This window comes from Grammomys surdaster, unplaced genomic scaffold, assembly GCF_004785775.1.
Source record: "Grammomys surdaster isolate TR1022 unplaced genomic scaffold, NIH_TR_1.0 126660, whole genome shotgun sequence".
NCBI lineage: Eukaryota > Metazoa > Chordata > Mammalia > Rodentia > Muridae > Grammomys > Grammomys surdaster.
The window spans coordinates 3,576,899-3,591,282 of NW_021621449.1; the positions used below are offsets into that span (position 1 = coordinate 3,576,899).

Genomic DNA, 14,384 nt, shown 5'->3' on the forward strand with positions numbered 1-14,384 from the left:
CTCTCTCTCTCTCTCTCTCTCTCTCTCTCTCTCTCTCTCTCTCTCTCATCTATATTCTACTCTGAGAGCAGACAACAGCTGCACTTGGGCTTCCTAGTCATTTTATGGTCCTGAACATTCAGTATTAAGTGTGCATTCAATAAACTACTCTTGCTTAGCTGAGATCAGTGTTTGCTTTATTTGAATGGCAATTATTGAACTCCAACAATGGTCAGCTGCTGCACAGCTGCTTGATATCCCCACACCCATGATTAAAACAAAACTATATTCTTATAACATTTTCGTGTTTATAAAAGAAAAAAATGCTTAATTCTCACTACATTTCCCCCTTTCTGTTTTAAGTCATTAATAATGTTGTGTGTAGTGGAAAATTATAAAATTCTGCTCGGTTCTAATCTTTATCAGGTTTGATATTATCCACAGCTTTTTGTTTCATGTGGAAATAGAAACAAACCCATGTCCCTAATGCAAGACTTTTCACTGGCTTCCATTCTGCTACTAACATATCCTTATAGTATACAGGATGCTTTAATTCCTGAATTTCATTACCTATATTGCAGTGTTTCTTAGTTGCTGTTGTTCCTTTCTAAAATGGTCCATTTATTTTTTGCTGCAGTACCTTCAGGTAGCCATCCAAGGACGTTTTTTTCTTCTTTTTTTAAAAAAATTATTTTTATTTATTTTTAAAATCAAATCGTAATTTTTACTTATTCATACAGGGGTTATAAACACAAAAAGGAAGGACGTGGGGAAAGGGATGACACCAGAGCGTGGGTGTTCAGGGGGAGTAAGATATCTTTCAGAACAGAGTATCAGCTGGGTGAAGGTTCAGGGGACAGGTCATTATGACTCTGCCTATGATTCACTTGTCCTTATCTAAATTGGTACTATCTGTCAAGGCTACCTATTTACAAGGTCTATGACTACTCAGGCTGGTAAATTTCCACAAAAGCTGCCTCTTTACAATAGCTTATAGCTGTTTCAGTGTTTTTCCACAGAGACCCAAGTTCTTGGTGTTAGTATACATGTATGACAGGCCTATTGCTGATTTTAGGCCTATGGCTGATTTTAGGCCTTCAGTGCATAAGCAGGGCTGCCTCTGACATCTTCTCCCTTCTCTAGGTATAGAAGGGCTGTGGTGATTCTAATCTTGCGAAGGTGGGGATAGAGGCCTGACCTCCAGTATTTGAAGGGGACCTTGTAATGGCTCTGGTCCCCCTGTCATTGTCCAGTGAGGCATGAGGGCCATACCCATCCCAATGTCAAGGACATTTCTTGATGGTAAGAAATTACTCTAAATATCTCTTTTGAACCTACGTTAAGTGGTCCAATGGCAAGGCTTGTCATATTACCTGCATATCCCTGAAAGCTGAGGCCCTCTTCCTGGTTTGTATTGAGAAATACCCATGCTCTTAGAGATGATTTGATCACTTTTTTTTGGAAATGAGCATATTTCCAACAATTAATGCACCAGGCATTTTGATATCAGAGATACCTAGCTATAGCTTGACTTAAGATATTAGCATGTTACTCAATTGAACCAATATTGGTCATATCCCTTATCTACTCTTCCATGGGTGCTGCCATGCCTTTAATGGTCTCATAACTTTTTACATATGACATTCACATTTTCAAATGTCAAGGTCTCTATCAAAACCTGCCTTATGTCAGGGTCTAATACAGCCTTGCTACCAGCTGAGATTAATTTTTATTAAAACAAAAACAACAACAGTGAAGGCTTCTCCAGAGCCTTGTACAATCTTAGTAAATAAGGTGGGCACTTGTCATGGGCTCCTCAATCTTGTCCCAAGGTCTTAAAGATGCTAAACAATATTGTTCTATAGTAACATCATCACATTGGATCTGTTCTTATATAGAAAGTACAAACCTTTACCCAGCAACTATCTTTTACTTTATTAATTTCCGTAGGACTATTTTACTGTTCAATATTTGCTGCTTCTTCTGTCCACCAGGTTAACCATTGCAACTGCTGTCTAGCCTCTAATACAGCTGTTACCAATCCCTTCCAGTTTCATGGAATAATTATATTTTGAGTAGCTCAATTATTTGGAATTTGTTTCATATAAATTGAGTACATTCATATGAAATCATGGCTTCTTTAAGATGCATTAGAGCTATCATTTCTATGTGATACCATCCTATCTTGTCATAACCTTGTTCCATACCATTACCAGGAACCAGTTGTATAACTTTTGGGAAAGCTGAGGTGGTCTCATAACCCCAGGATGCCCCTTTTCCCACTCTGGCAGCACAGTTGGATAGAGATTAACCCTTTCTCTCAAAATGGCCTGTCTCATCTTTTTCAGCTTTTCTCTGACCCATCCACCCTTTGGCACAGTGTCTTTTTTCTCTGTTCCTTCAGGAAATTCCCATTCTCTGGCTTAGTCACTGGGTCTGACCCTTTTTGTTTTTTCTTTTTGATGCACCTCGCTCCTTTAGCCTTCCACCTCCACTCACAGTTTTTCCAGTTGCACAGCCAACTCTACAATTCTTTCAGAAACCAGGGAGTAGACTGACCCCTTTTTGCCCCCTCCCCACTTTTTGATTTTTATGCTCCTCCATTTCCAGCCACAATTTTTCCAACTCCTCAGCCAGTTTTTCAAACTTTTTTTTTTGAAACAAGATATATGAAGAAGGAAAACAAAAGCAGAAAATCCTTCTGGGAGTAAATTGGAGACATCTAGCAGTAGCAGCTGCAATAAATGTTTTGCTGGCCTCTTAAAACAAAAATATCTGTATCTCCCCGTTCCTGACATTTCTTTTATGGCATTTGACATCAAATTTCCCTTTTTTGTTGTTCTTAAATTTTGATTCCCAGGCTGAGGCACCACTTGTTGCCTGTCTTCACTACTTTTTGGGTTCTTTTATCCCACTCTTTATCTCTGCTCCACATCATTTCACCCCTACAACTAGATAGTAGAAAAAGAAAGATAGATGGAAACAAGAGAAAGATACAGGTCCTCGAATCTAATTTCTTTCTTGTTTCTTCTTTGAGTGTGACTACTAATAAACTGCAACCCCTGCCCTAACCCATAACCACCAACCACCAACCACCAACCTTGCCTATAGGTGCTCTAGAATTGATATACTCTCTGAAAAGTTCTCAGAATTCCAAACATGACACAACTGATGAAACCATCTGCAACTGGAATAATCACACCATCACCAGAGCATGAGGTTAATCACAGTCAGCTGCTCTGGAAAGTCTGAAGCAAGCACATATTCCCACATATAGGATTAAAATGAAAATATACTATTATGTTTCTGTGCTTTTTAAAGAAACCAAAATTCCAAAATTCTCACTACGAATTTTCTTGCAGAGTGTAGACTAGACATGGGTAAAGAGTGTACGTGGTGGAAAGCTCAGTGTGGAACATTACTGTCTATTAAAGTGAGACGAATATCCTTGGCACGTTGTGGGTGACCTGGCATTGGGTGTTAGCAGTCAAGTAGGATGAGGAGAATGTCTATGCAGAAGGCAGAAATGGTGTGAGTTTCAGAGAATGGCTAGGTAAGGATGCTGTCTGCCTGGTGGGATATCTTTGTGTGACCAGTCAATACTGTCCAGGGTGATGAGGGCTTCTGCTCATCAAGATGACCTTGGTGGAGAGTTAAAATCCCAGGATGGCTGAATGGAGTCTCCCCAGAGTTCAACACTAGGAGTCAGAGCTGAGTCAAGTTGAGTAAAGGAGACTTTCTTCAGCCAGGGTGTCAGAACTTCAGCAAGGTGTCTGGTCTTGTGTTTGAACATCCACCTTAAGGGAGAACGGTATCTTTTTAGGGGACATAGGCTTGATCTGAGGGTTTTTTTTTAATTTTTTTTTTATCTATTTTTTATATGTAAGTACACTATAGCTATCTTCAGACACCCACAAGAGGGCATCAGATCTCATTATGGATGGTTGTGAGCCACCGTGTGGTTGCTGGGATTTGAACTCAGGACCTGAGCAGGCAGTTCGGTGAGCCATCTCACCAGCCCCCCCCTTTTAAGATTTATTTATTTATTTTATATATGTGAGTGTACTATCACTCTCTTCAGACACACCAGAAGAGGGCATCAGATCCCATTACAGATGGTTGTGAGCCACCATGTGGTTTCTGGGATTTGAACTCAGGACCTCTGGAAGAGCAAACAGTCAGTGCTGTTAATCGCTGAGCCATCTCTCCAGCCCCGATCTGAGGTTTTGAGTCTATCTAGAAGGGACAGGTCTCTTAGTGAAGAGTGATCGATGTCGGAAGTGATAGGTAGCATCCACGAGATTATTAGTTGGGAATTTGAGATAGAGATAATGAGCATAAATTTACTCTTACTCATAGATGTAGGCTAGAAATGCTAAAGTTGGAAAAGAAAATGAAACCTGTGGCTTTATATTAAAATGGGGATAATAGTGTGAATCCATGGTTTTCAGTATGTTTGGATATAAAAGCAAGAGAAAACCAATAAACACAAACAGTGTGTTTGTTTCTCATGCATGCACGTGCTGTTTGCTCATGTGTAGGAACATTGGAATAGCTGGAAGAGATTCAAAGAAGGGAACTATTTGGAAGAACTGAAGCTTGAGCATGTGGCTATGAGCTGGAAAATGTCTGTGGGACTCAAATCACCCCATCCTCTCGAACTAATGTAAGTGTCCCCTCGTACTCTGTGATCCATTTAATTCTCCCAACTATTCTCAACAGAGCATTGCTCACTTAGAGTTTGTGCTGAGGAGTGCAGGGATTCAGGGAAGAGAGGCACAAGGGAGGACAGTGTCCTCCCACAGCTACTAACCAGAGCTGTTTCAGGAGCTCTGGATGTGGCCAGTAGTAAAGTGAGTGGGGAGTCCCCACGCAGCTAGTCATGAACCTGTGGCAGGAGGCAGAGTGCTCAGAGAAGCAGCTTCAGAAGAAACAGGATGTGAGCTTTGCCTTCCCTACACTGTAGGCAGCTGAGTTAAAAGTAGGAGCCCACACAATGGAGAGGGCCCATGGTCCTCTAGAGTGTGGTATCACAATTTGCCTGTTCAGTCGAAATCAGGTTTTGCCTTAAGTGTTTGCTCATGTTGTCTGGTTTTCCTGAAACCACATTTGCTTATAGAAGTGCAAAAATTTATGTTTGTTGCAGAGTGTTTTAGTACACAGTTTCTAACAGCATAGTTCCTCTTTTCCCCTCCTTCCTATTTCTTTCCTTCCCCCTTTGAGTTTCCACTTTGTAGTACTTGCATATTGCATTGTGTGGGTTTGTGGGCTACAATTCTTTTTTTCTTGTATGAAAAATTTTTATCTCCCTTGTGTGGTCCAAGTGATTCTGTGCTGTGGTTTCTCGTTCTCATGTGGTTTATCCTAGTGAGACCTGATTCTTCTTTCATACAATTATGCAATATGACAACTTATTGCCATGACTGGTCTTCACATACCACAGATCCTTAGAGAAGGAACGAGGTGTTCTTTCTGACAGAGGAAGGTCTTTTCTTGATATGGCTTCAGAAATCACTTACGCGGAAGTGAAGTTCAAGAATGAATCCAACTCCTCGCATAGCTACTCAGAATCTCCTTCAGGTAAAAACAAAACAAACCCCCTTTCTGTACTTCATGTAGACTGGAGGATAAATGAGGTCATTTGCAAAGGTGGGTGGTATTTGTGACCGATTCTTTGAATTCTCCCATCTGGTATTTTACTAGCATTTCAGCGGTTTAAACTGTTTGAACTATTTGTAGATTGACTTGAAGAGCTGTAGAGTTGTATATGGGAAGGAAAAGCTTTCTTGGCATGACTTTCGCTCTTGTCATTTACAGAAACTAAATCTTGAATCTTGCTGCATTTCCTGCTCTATATAAATAACCATAAGTGCAAATATTTTTCTGAAAATTAAATCATATTGTTTAATAGTGAGCTTTTTTTCCCCTCTATGCTTGACAGTATTTTGTAACTTCATGAAAACTGTTTTAGTGTTTGGAGATTTTTATCCTAAAGGTACTTGTTTTCATTTATCCTATAGATCAGAGCAAAACCTCTCACTTGATAGGCAGTTGTTCTGCCATCAAACTGCACCTTCATCCAGCAAAATTTCCAGCCATTTGATGGTGGCTAGCAGACTGACATCATGCTAAAGCATGAACTATGATTATAAGTATTTATCTTTTGTTGTGTATTTATCTTCAGTGTTTGTACAGTCTGGAAGTGATTTAAATATACAGTACGGCAACTACAGTAAAGAACACATGAAAATGCAGTGACATGAAAATATATTTAATATATATATATATATATATATATATTATATATATTTCTTTTAAGACTTGCTGAAAGGGCCACATGTGGTCTAATTCCAGCACTCAGGAGACAGAGGCAGAAGGATCACTGAGGACTTGAGGCCAGTCTTTCTACATAATGAGTTGTAGACCATCCAGGACTACAAAGAGAGATCCTATCTCATTAAATATCCTACCACCAAAAACCAACCAACCAACCAACCAACCAACCAACCAATTCCTTGAAAAGATACGAATATTTTTGAAATATATATTCACACACACACACACACACACATATATATACATATATATGTATATATATGTATATATATATATATACACACACATACACACACACACACATATATTCATAGTATTTTTTTAGACATCAAAATATTAATGCCAGCTATTTTAACAGTATAAGTTTGTGCTTTTTTATTATTTCAAATGTTCCTGCTATTAGTAATTATATGTCAAGGAGGAAAATGAAGAAGATGAGAGTCAAAAAGAAGAAACAAGGATGGAACTTATTTCTCATAAAATGATTGTGCTTCTCCTTTTAGCTCCCAGGAAGAAACGTATCCATCATCTAAGTAAGCCTGTTTCCCCCTCGCTGCCTTTTACATCCCTGATGGTACTTCTCCTGCTGCTGGCAATCACATTCTTAGTTGCTTTTATCAGTAAGTATTCCAGATGAATCAATAGGCCATCTCTGCCTTAGATGAAACTAGGTTCCACTGTAGCAGTTGGCATTTAATGGAAATATGAAGAAGTAATAATTTGGGGAAAAATAATTCAAGAAATTCCATTGTGACTTTTCTTAGTCCTTGAATTTAGCTGCTTTTTTGGGAGAAAATATGGAATCCATTCTCAGTAGAGAAACTAAGTCACATTTATGAGTGTCTGTCTGGGGTTTTAGAGTGAACTTTGTCGACTGTTGTCTTTATTAGACTGGGAGGTCAAATCTACATGTTCTTATTAACATTAAGATGTAAAGCTGTATGTATATAAGGCTCCTTCATCTAGTGTGAACTTGTGGACAAGAAAGAGCTAGGAAGAAATTATCTAAGAAGAGTTCTTCAGCTAATTCCTAGCTATTTCTGTCTTGGCCAGTATTATGAGAAATCTAAAAGCAACCTGAGCAAATGGGTGGATTTCTCTTCATCAACGATTTGAGAATGTATGAAAAACTTAAAAATACAAAAAGTAGTATATTTAGGATGTTTTACTCATTCATTTGCACACTCAGAGTAAAGTACTAGTAATAATATAGTAATAGCATACCTTAATGTTTGTCAGACAGAGTGTCAGACTATGTCCAGGAAGAACACAGACTCTGTTCTAAAGAAATTTAGAGGAAAGTCAATTAATCAATGTCAGATAAATACAATGGCACACTCCTGTTATCCCAGCTACTCAGGGTGTTAGATAGTAGGACACCAAGTGTGGAGCTAGCCTGGGCTATGTAAAAAAATAATATAAAAATGAACTAGTGTCTGCAACATTGTCCGAGAAATGTTGTGCTGAGATAGTTTTCCTAGAAGAGATGACACCTAGAACTGAGGGTACCAAGCATGTCACAGAGAGGTGTGTGGCCGAGGCACACACTGCTAAGTGAGGAAAAAGTGACGTTTCCCTAGGTAGACACAAGCAGGATGCAGAGCACATGTTGTGCACCCTTAGAAAAACAAGTTCTTTCTCCTAAAGAGTGTTTTTAAATCAAGTATTGTTTTCTGCTTAATATATCAGTATAAATGTAGTGAGTTAATATACATACTTATTCATCTTATGTTTCCAAGGATTGCCAATTTTGGCTGATCTCCACAGAGCAACTCCTCTGGTCCTAGCTGAATTTAGGCATGAATATGTGGTCAGTTACCAGTCCTGGCAACTCAGCCTCTGAGGAAGAGGCTGCCAGCTGGAATGACTAACAATGTGCCTCACCTTTATATGAGTCCTCAAGCCTGGGCTTGTTTAGATGGCAACTTGGAAATTTTCAAGACTGAAGGTTGCCATGAGCCAGGCGCTCAAAAATTTTAACTGGAGTGTCGATTAGAGCTCATTTTGCACGTTCTCTTGACTAACTCACACATGAGACTGTACTTTTTTTAAAAAAAAAATTGAACTGGGACAGTTGCAAAATCACATCGCAATGGTGTGTAAATACAGAAGTTAAAAATTGTGGTCATTTTGAAAACCATCATTTCCTTGGAGAACCATTGTACCATTTCAAATAAAAAATTCTTGTAGCCATATCTACCTTATAGATGGTGTTTTTTCGGAGCTCTGAAAAACTCTGAGTTATTAGGACAAAGAAATAAACAAGAGGGCTAATCTGTAACCTGATAATGAGATAAGTGTCTGGAGAACATGAGAGGAGGCAGCTTGGAGATGTAAAGAGAATAGGACCCAGGGAATAGATGCCTGATGAGGATAGAGATACAGGGAATAAGGGGTCCAAGAAGTAACATGTGACTTCAATATTCATATAACTAAAACTCACCAACCATGGAGTTGATCAAAGAGGTAGAGAATATATGATAAGTTATATGTTTAAGTTGGTAGACGTTGTCTTTAGTTTTCGGCATATTGAGCTGTCCCTAATATGCTTGTGTTTAGTGAGCAAAAAAATACCATAAAAATAGGCAGTAGATAAGACATGGCAATCACATGACAAGCAATTCATGATGTCACTCGGGAAGAATTTGTATGAGAAGAAAACATAATGATACAGCTGTAGGAAGTGTTGCATTTTGAAGGGGTACATACAGGGAGAAGAGATTGTAAAAGACTACAAGTTATAGCCAAAAGTTGAGGCAAAACCTGACAAAGCAATAGGTCAAGGGCTGAAGAGAAAGAACTGGGCTTAAGTCCAATGCCAAGAAGGCCAATGAGTACCCTGGGATGTCACTGAATACCCATTTCACAACTGGTGTTGGAGAAATGGAGGAAGAAATAGTGATGAAATAAGGAGACAAAGACATAGGAAGGAAAGTGAAGAAATTCAGATGTAGATGAAGAGGCCAGTCAGTTTGATTCGGAGTGAACAAGAGTGTTGCATATGGAGGAGCATCTCAGTTGAAAAGATGGGAGATTGAGGAAGAAAACAATGCCCTGTAGATACTAGTTTTTTTTTTCTTACTTCCCATTCTAAAATAACCTATAACTATTCAGAATTAGCAAACCTGCTTTCCTCCCAATAAGAAGGTAGTTCACATCCTTAAATATGAATATATATCTCTGCTTCATTTCCTTGAAGAATTGGCATTTTCCAGCAATAGGCCTGTCATACATATATAGTAACACCAAGTCTTGGGTCTCTGTAGAAAAACATTGAAACTGATGGCTATTAGCTATTGTAAACAGGCAGCTTTTGCAGAAATTTACCAGCCTGAGTAGTCATAGACCTTGTAAGTAGGTAGCCTTGGTGGATAATACCAACTTAGATAAAGACAAGTGAATCATAGGCAGAATCATAGTGACCTATCCCCTGAACTTTCACCCAACAGATACCCTGTTCTGAAAGATGTCTGTACTCCCCCTGAACACCCATGCTCCAGTGTCATCCCCTTCCCCATGTCCTACCTTTCTGTGCTTATAACCCCTGTGTGAATAAGTAAAAATTATGATTTGATTTAAAAAAATAAATAAAAAGAAAAAAAAAGAATTGGCAATTTCATTTTATGTTCAGCATTGAAGGATATGGCCCACTCCCTTTAGAGTCATGATTTGGACCCATCCTGTGTTTTATGTCACTCATGTTTCTGTGAATTCTGAAAGTATTTGTGGTTTCAAATTAGGAGGCTGAGGATTCCATTAACTATAGGATGATGGGAATTGTAGTCAGGCTCTGTCTACTTAGGTAATGTGGATGCTGTAGTTGTTTGTAGCAGTAAATAAAAAAATAGAAAGGCATTCTTCGATCATGAAAATGGTGGTTTTGGTTCTGTTTTTCTTCCAGTTTATTTTCAGAAATACTCTCAACTTCTTGAAGAAAAAAAATCTATAAAAGATATAACTCACAACAAATTGAACTGCAGAAAAAATGTTTCATCCATGGAAGGTAAGAATTAATGTACCTAAGTGTTTAGTTGCTCTTGTAGAGTATAATAGTTTGACATAAATTTTTGTTCTGTCTCTCTCTTTCACCTATTCTCTCATAAATTACATCCAAATCACCTTTCCACTCCACCCACTCCTCCCAGTCACTGCTCTCACCTCTCCTCTTCCTGAGATCCACACCTCCTCTGTTTTCCTCCAAAAAGGGGAGGCCTCTCAGCAATAACAATAGAACCTGGCATAAAAGGTTACAATAAGACTAGATACCAGACCTCATATCAAGGCTGTACAAAGTAATCCATGAGGAGAAAAATGATTCCAAGAGCAGGCAAAGTGTCACAGACAACCCATCTCTACTGTTAGGAGTTCCACAAGAACACCAAGATAGACAAACATATATGCAGAGGTCCTGGTGCATGTCTGTGTAGGCTCTGTGATTGTTGATTCAGTCTCTGTGAGCCCCTATGAACTTCGCATAGTTTATTCTATGGACCATGTTCTCCTGGTGTCCTTGACCACTCTGGATCCTACAATCCTTCCTCACCCTCTTCTATATTCCCCAAGCTCTGTGTAATGTTTTGGCTGTGTGTCTTTGCATCTGTTTTCATCAGTTGCTGGACGAAGGCTTTCTGATGACAGTTGGACAAGGCAAAGATCTGTGAGTATAGCAGAAAATCATTAGGAATCATTTCATCGACTTTTTTCCAGTTGTGTTTTCTTCTATCCTAGGTGTCTGGGCTATTCAGTCTTAGTTCCTGGCCATCCAGGCAGTGTGGGACATGGGCTCCCTCTTGTGGCTTGGGCCTCAAGTTGGACCAGCCATTGGTTGGCTACTTCCACAAGTTCTGTGCCCCATGAGCACAACATGCAGGCAGAACAAATTGTAGATCAAATATTTTGTGGCTCGGTTGAGGTTCCAGTCTTGCTGCTGGGAGGCTTGTGTGGTTACAGAAGGTGGTCAGTTCATGCTCTGTGTCATCCATTACTAGGAATCTTATTTAGGGTCCTTATATATTACAGGGAATTTCCACTGCACTAAGTTTTCACATAACTGTCCCAAAGCCCACAATTCCAATCATCTTTTCTGGTACTCATTCCCACCATCAAACTTCATTTTTTTCTGCTCCAATCTGCACCTGCCCTTAGTCTATCCCACAAGATCTATTATATTTCCCTTTCCCAAGGAGATGCATGTGTTATCCCTTGATATATAGTCTTTCTGGGTTTGTGGATTGTAGTAAAATTATATTTTAATTAATAGCTAATATCCAGTTAAAAGTGAGTACATACTATGTTTGACTTTCTGAATCTGGGTTACCTTACTCAGGATGATTGTTTTTCTAGTTCCATCTATCTGACAAATTTCATGATGTCATTTTAAAATAGCTACACAACACTCTATTGTGTTAATGGACCACATTTAAAAAAATTCGTTCTTCACTGAGGAACATCTTGGTGGTTTTCAGTTTCTGGCTATTACAAATAAAGCCATTATGACCATAGTTCAGCAAGTTTCCTTGTAATAGGATAGAACATTGTTGGGTATGTGCCCAAGACTGGTATTTGCAGGTCTTGAGGTACATTGATTCACTTTTCTGAATAACGATCATATTGATTTCCATAGAGGTTCTCCAAGTATGCACTCTCACCAGCAGTGGAGAAGTGTTCCCCTTGCTCTATATCCTCATCAACTTGAGCAGTCACTTGAGTTTTTGATCTTATGTTTTCTAATGGGTGTAAGATGGAATCTTTTTTTTTTTCCCTTCCCTTTTCCTAGTCGCTCCAGACCTGCTCTCTCTGGGCCTGTGAGCAGCCTTGCTTGCCCCAGCCCAAAGATTGATTTATTTATTTATTTATTTATTTATTTATTTATTTATTTAATGTAAGAACACTGTAGCTGTCTTCAGACATCCCATAAGAGGGCATCAGGTATCATTACAGATGGTTGTCAGCCACCATGTGGTTGCTAGGATTTGAAGTCCGGAACTCCAGCTGAGCAGACAGTGCTCTTAACTGCTGAGCCATCTTACCAGCCATAATATGGAATCTTAATATAGTTTTAACTTGCATTTTCCTGATGAGTAAGTATGTTAAACACTTCTCTAAAGGTTTCTCAGCCATGAGAGTCCTCTATTAGGAAATCTCTGTTTTAGATCAGATTTTTTTGGTTTGTTGATGTCTAGCTTCTTGAGTTCTTTATGTATATTGGATATATTGTCTCTTTGTTGCATGTGGAATTAGTTAAAATCCTTTTCTGTTCTGTAGGCTACCATTTTGTCCTATTGACAGTGTCCTTTATCTTACAGAAGACACTTTTACTTTTCATGAGGTCCTGTTTAATAACTGTTGATCTAAGTGCCTAAAGTATCAGTGCTCTGTCTCCTGTGTCAATTTGCTCAAGGCTATTCCCTATTTCTTCTTTTATAAGGTTCAGTGTGTCTGGTTTAATGTCAAGGTGTTTAATCTACATGAACTTGAGTTATGTTCAGGGTTATAGATACAAATCTATTTTCGTTATTCTACATGCAGTCATCCAGTTAGACCAGCACCATTTGTTGAAGATTTTTCTTTTCATTATCGTGCAATTCTGGATTTTTTCCCCAAAAATCTGGTGTCCATAAGTGTGTGGATTTACTCCTGAGCCTTTCATTAATTAAACTGATCAGTGTCTCTGTTTTTATGCCAATACCATGAGGGTTTTACTACTATAGCTCTGTAGTACACCTTGAAATCATGGATGGCACTACCTCACTAAATTGTTATACTGTTCAGAACTTTTTTTTTAACCTATACTGGATTTTATGTTTTTTCTTTTCATGTGAAGTTGACAATTGTCCTTTCAAGGTTTGTAAAGAAAATTGTGTTGGAATATTGATGAGAATTGCATTGGATCTGTAGATTGATTTTGGTAAAATGGCCATTCTTACTATTTTTATTCTACTGATCTTGATTTCTGTGGAATTGATTTGAGTTTATTTCCATTTACTTTGATGTTGGCTATAAGCTTGTTGTAAATTGCCTTTGTTATATTTAGGTATGCCTTTTACATACCTAATCTCTCCAAAACTTCTATTATTAAGTAGTGTTGGATTTTTGTCAAAGGTATAGTCTACATTTAATGAGATTTTTTTCCTTTCAGTTTATTTGTAAGATGGATTACATTTATTTATTTTCATATATTGAGCCATCCCTGCATCTCCAGGATAAATCCTACTTGATCATGGTAGATGATATTTTTGATGTGTTCTTGGAATCAGTTTGGCAGTATTTTATTGAATATCATTTCATGAATGTTAGTGAGGGAAATTGGTTTGGAATTCTTATTCTTTGTCAAATCTTCATGTGATTTGTGTATCGGGGTGATTGTAGCCTCATAATGTGAATTTGGCAGTGGTTTCTTCTGTTTCTATTTTATGATATAATTTGAGGAGTATTGTTGTTAACTCTTCTTTGAAAGTCTGGTAGAATTCTGTTCTAAAACCATCTAGCCCTTGGCTTTTTTGATTGGGAGAATTTTAATAACTGTTTCTGTTTCCTTAGGATTTATAGATATATTTAAATTATTCTTCTATCTTGTTAATTTTTGTAAGCATTATCTATTGTGAAAATTATCCATTTCTTTCAGATTTTGTAATTTTGTGAAATATAGGTTTGTAAAGCTTGACCTAATGATTCTTTGGATATCCTTGGTGTATCATGTACATTCTTGTTGTACTCTTTTCATTTCTAATTTTGTAAATTTGGAAATTCTCTGTTTTTCTTTTAGTTGTGTTGGATAAGGGTTTGTCTATCTTGTTGATATTCTCAAAGAACCAACTCTTTGTTTCATTGATTCTTTGTATTGTTCTCCTTGTTTCCAGTTTGTTGATTTCAGCTCTCAGTTTTATTATTTCCTGCCATCACCTCCTCTTCTGTGCTTGTGCTTGTTCTTCTCCTTCTCCTTCCTTCTCCTTCTCCTTCCTTCTCCTTTTCTCCTTCTCCTTCTCCTTCTCCTTCTCCTTCTCCTTCTCCTTCTCCTTCTCCTTCTCCTTCTCCTCCTCCTCCTCCTCCTCCTCCTCCTCCTCCTCCTC

The 14,384-nt window shown here is 38.3% G+C and overlaps 1 protein-coding gene across 3 annotated transcripts in view; it reads left to right on the top strand.

Moving 5' to 3' along the window:
* LOC114615350 (C-type lectin domain family 4 member A-like) overlaps positions 1-14,384 on the top strand; it is a 74,796-nt gene that overhangs the window by 24,681 nt on the left and 35,731 nt on the right. For 2 of the 3 annotated variants that reach the window (XM_028761074.1, XM_028761075.1), the window contains exons 1-3: positions 5,478-5,559; positions 6,819-6,935; positions 10,217-10,318. The exons of the other annotated variant lie outside the window; for it this stretch is intronic. In XM_028761074.1, coding sequence (XP_028616907.1) covers positions 5,478-5,559; positions 6,819-6,935; positions 10,217-10,318 — 301 coding nt within the window. Of the gene's footprint in view, positions 1-5,477; positions 5,560-6,818; positions 6,936-10,216; positions 10,319-14,384 lie in introns of those variants that run through there. 3 annotated transcript variants of the gene reach the window in all.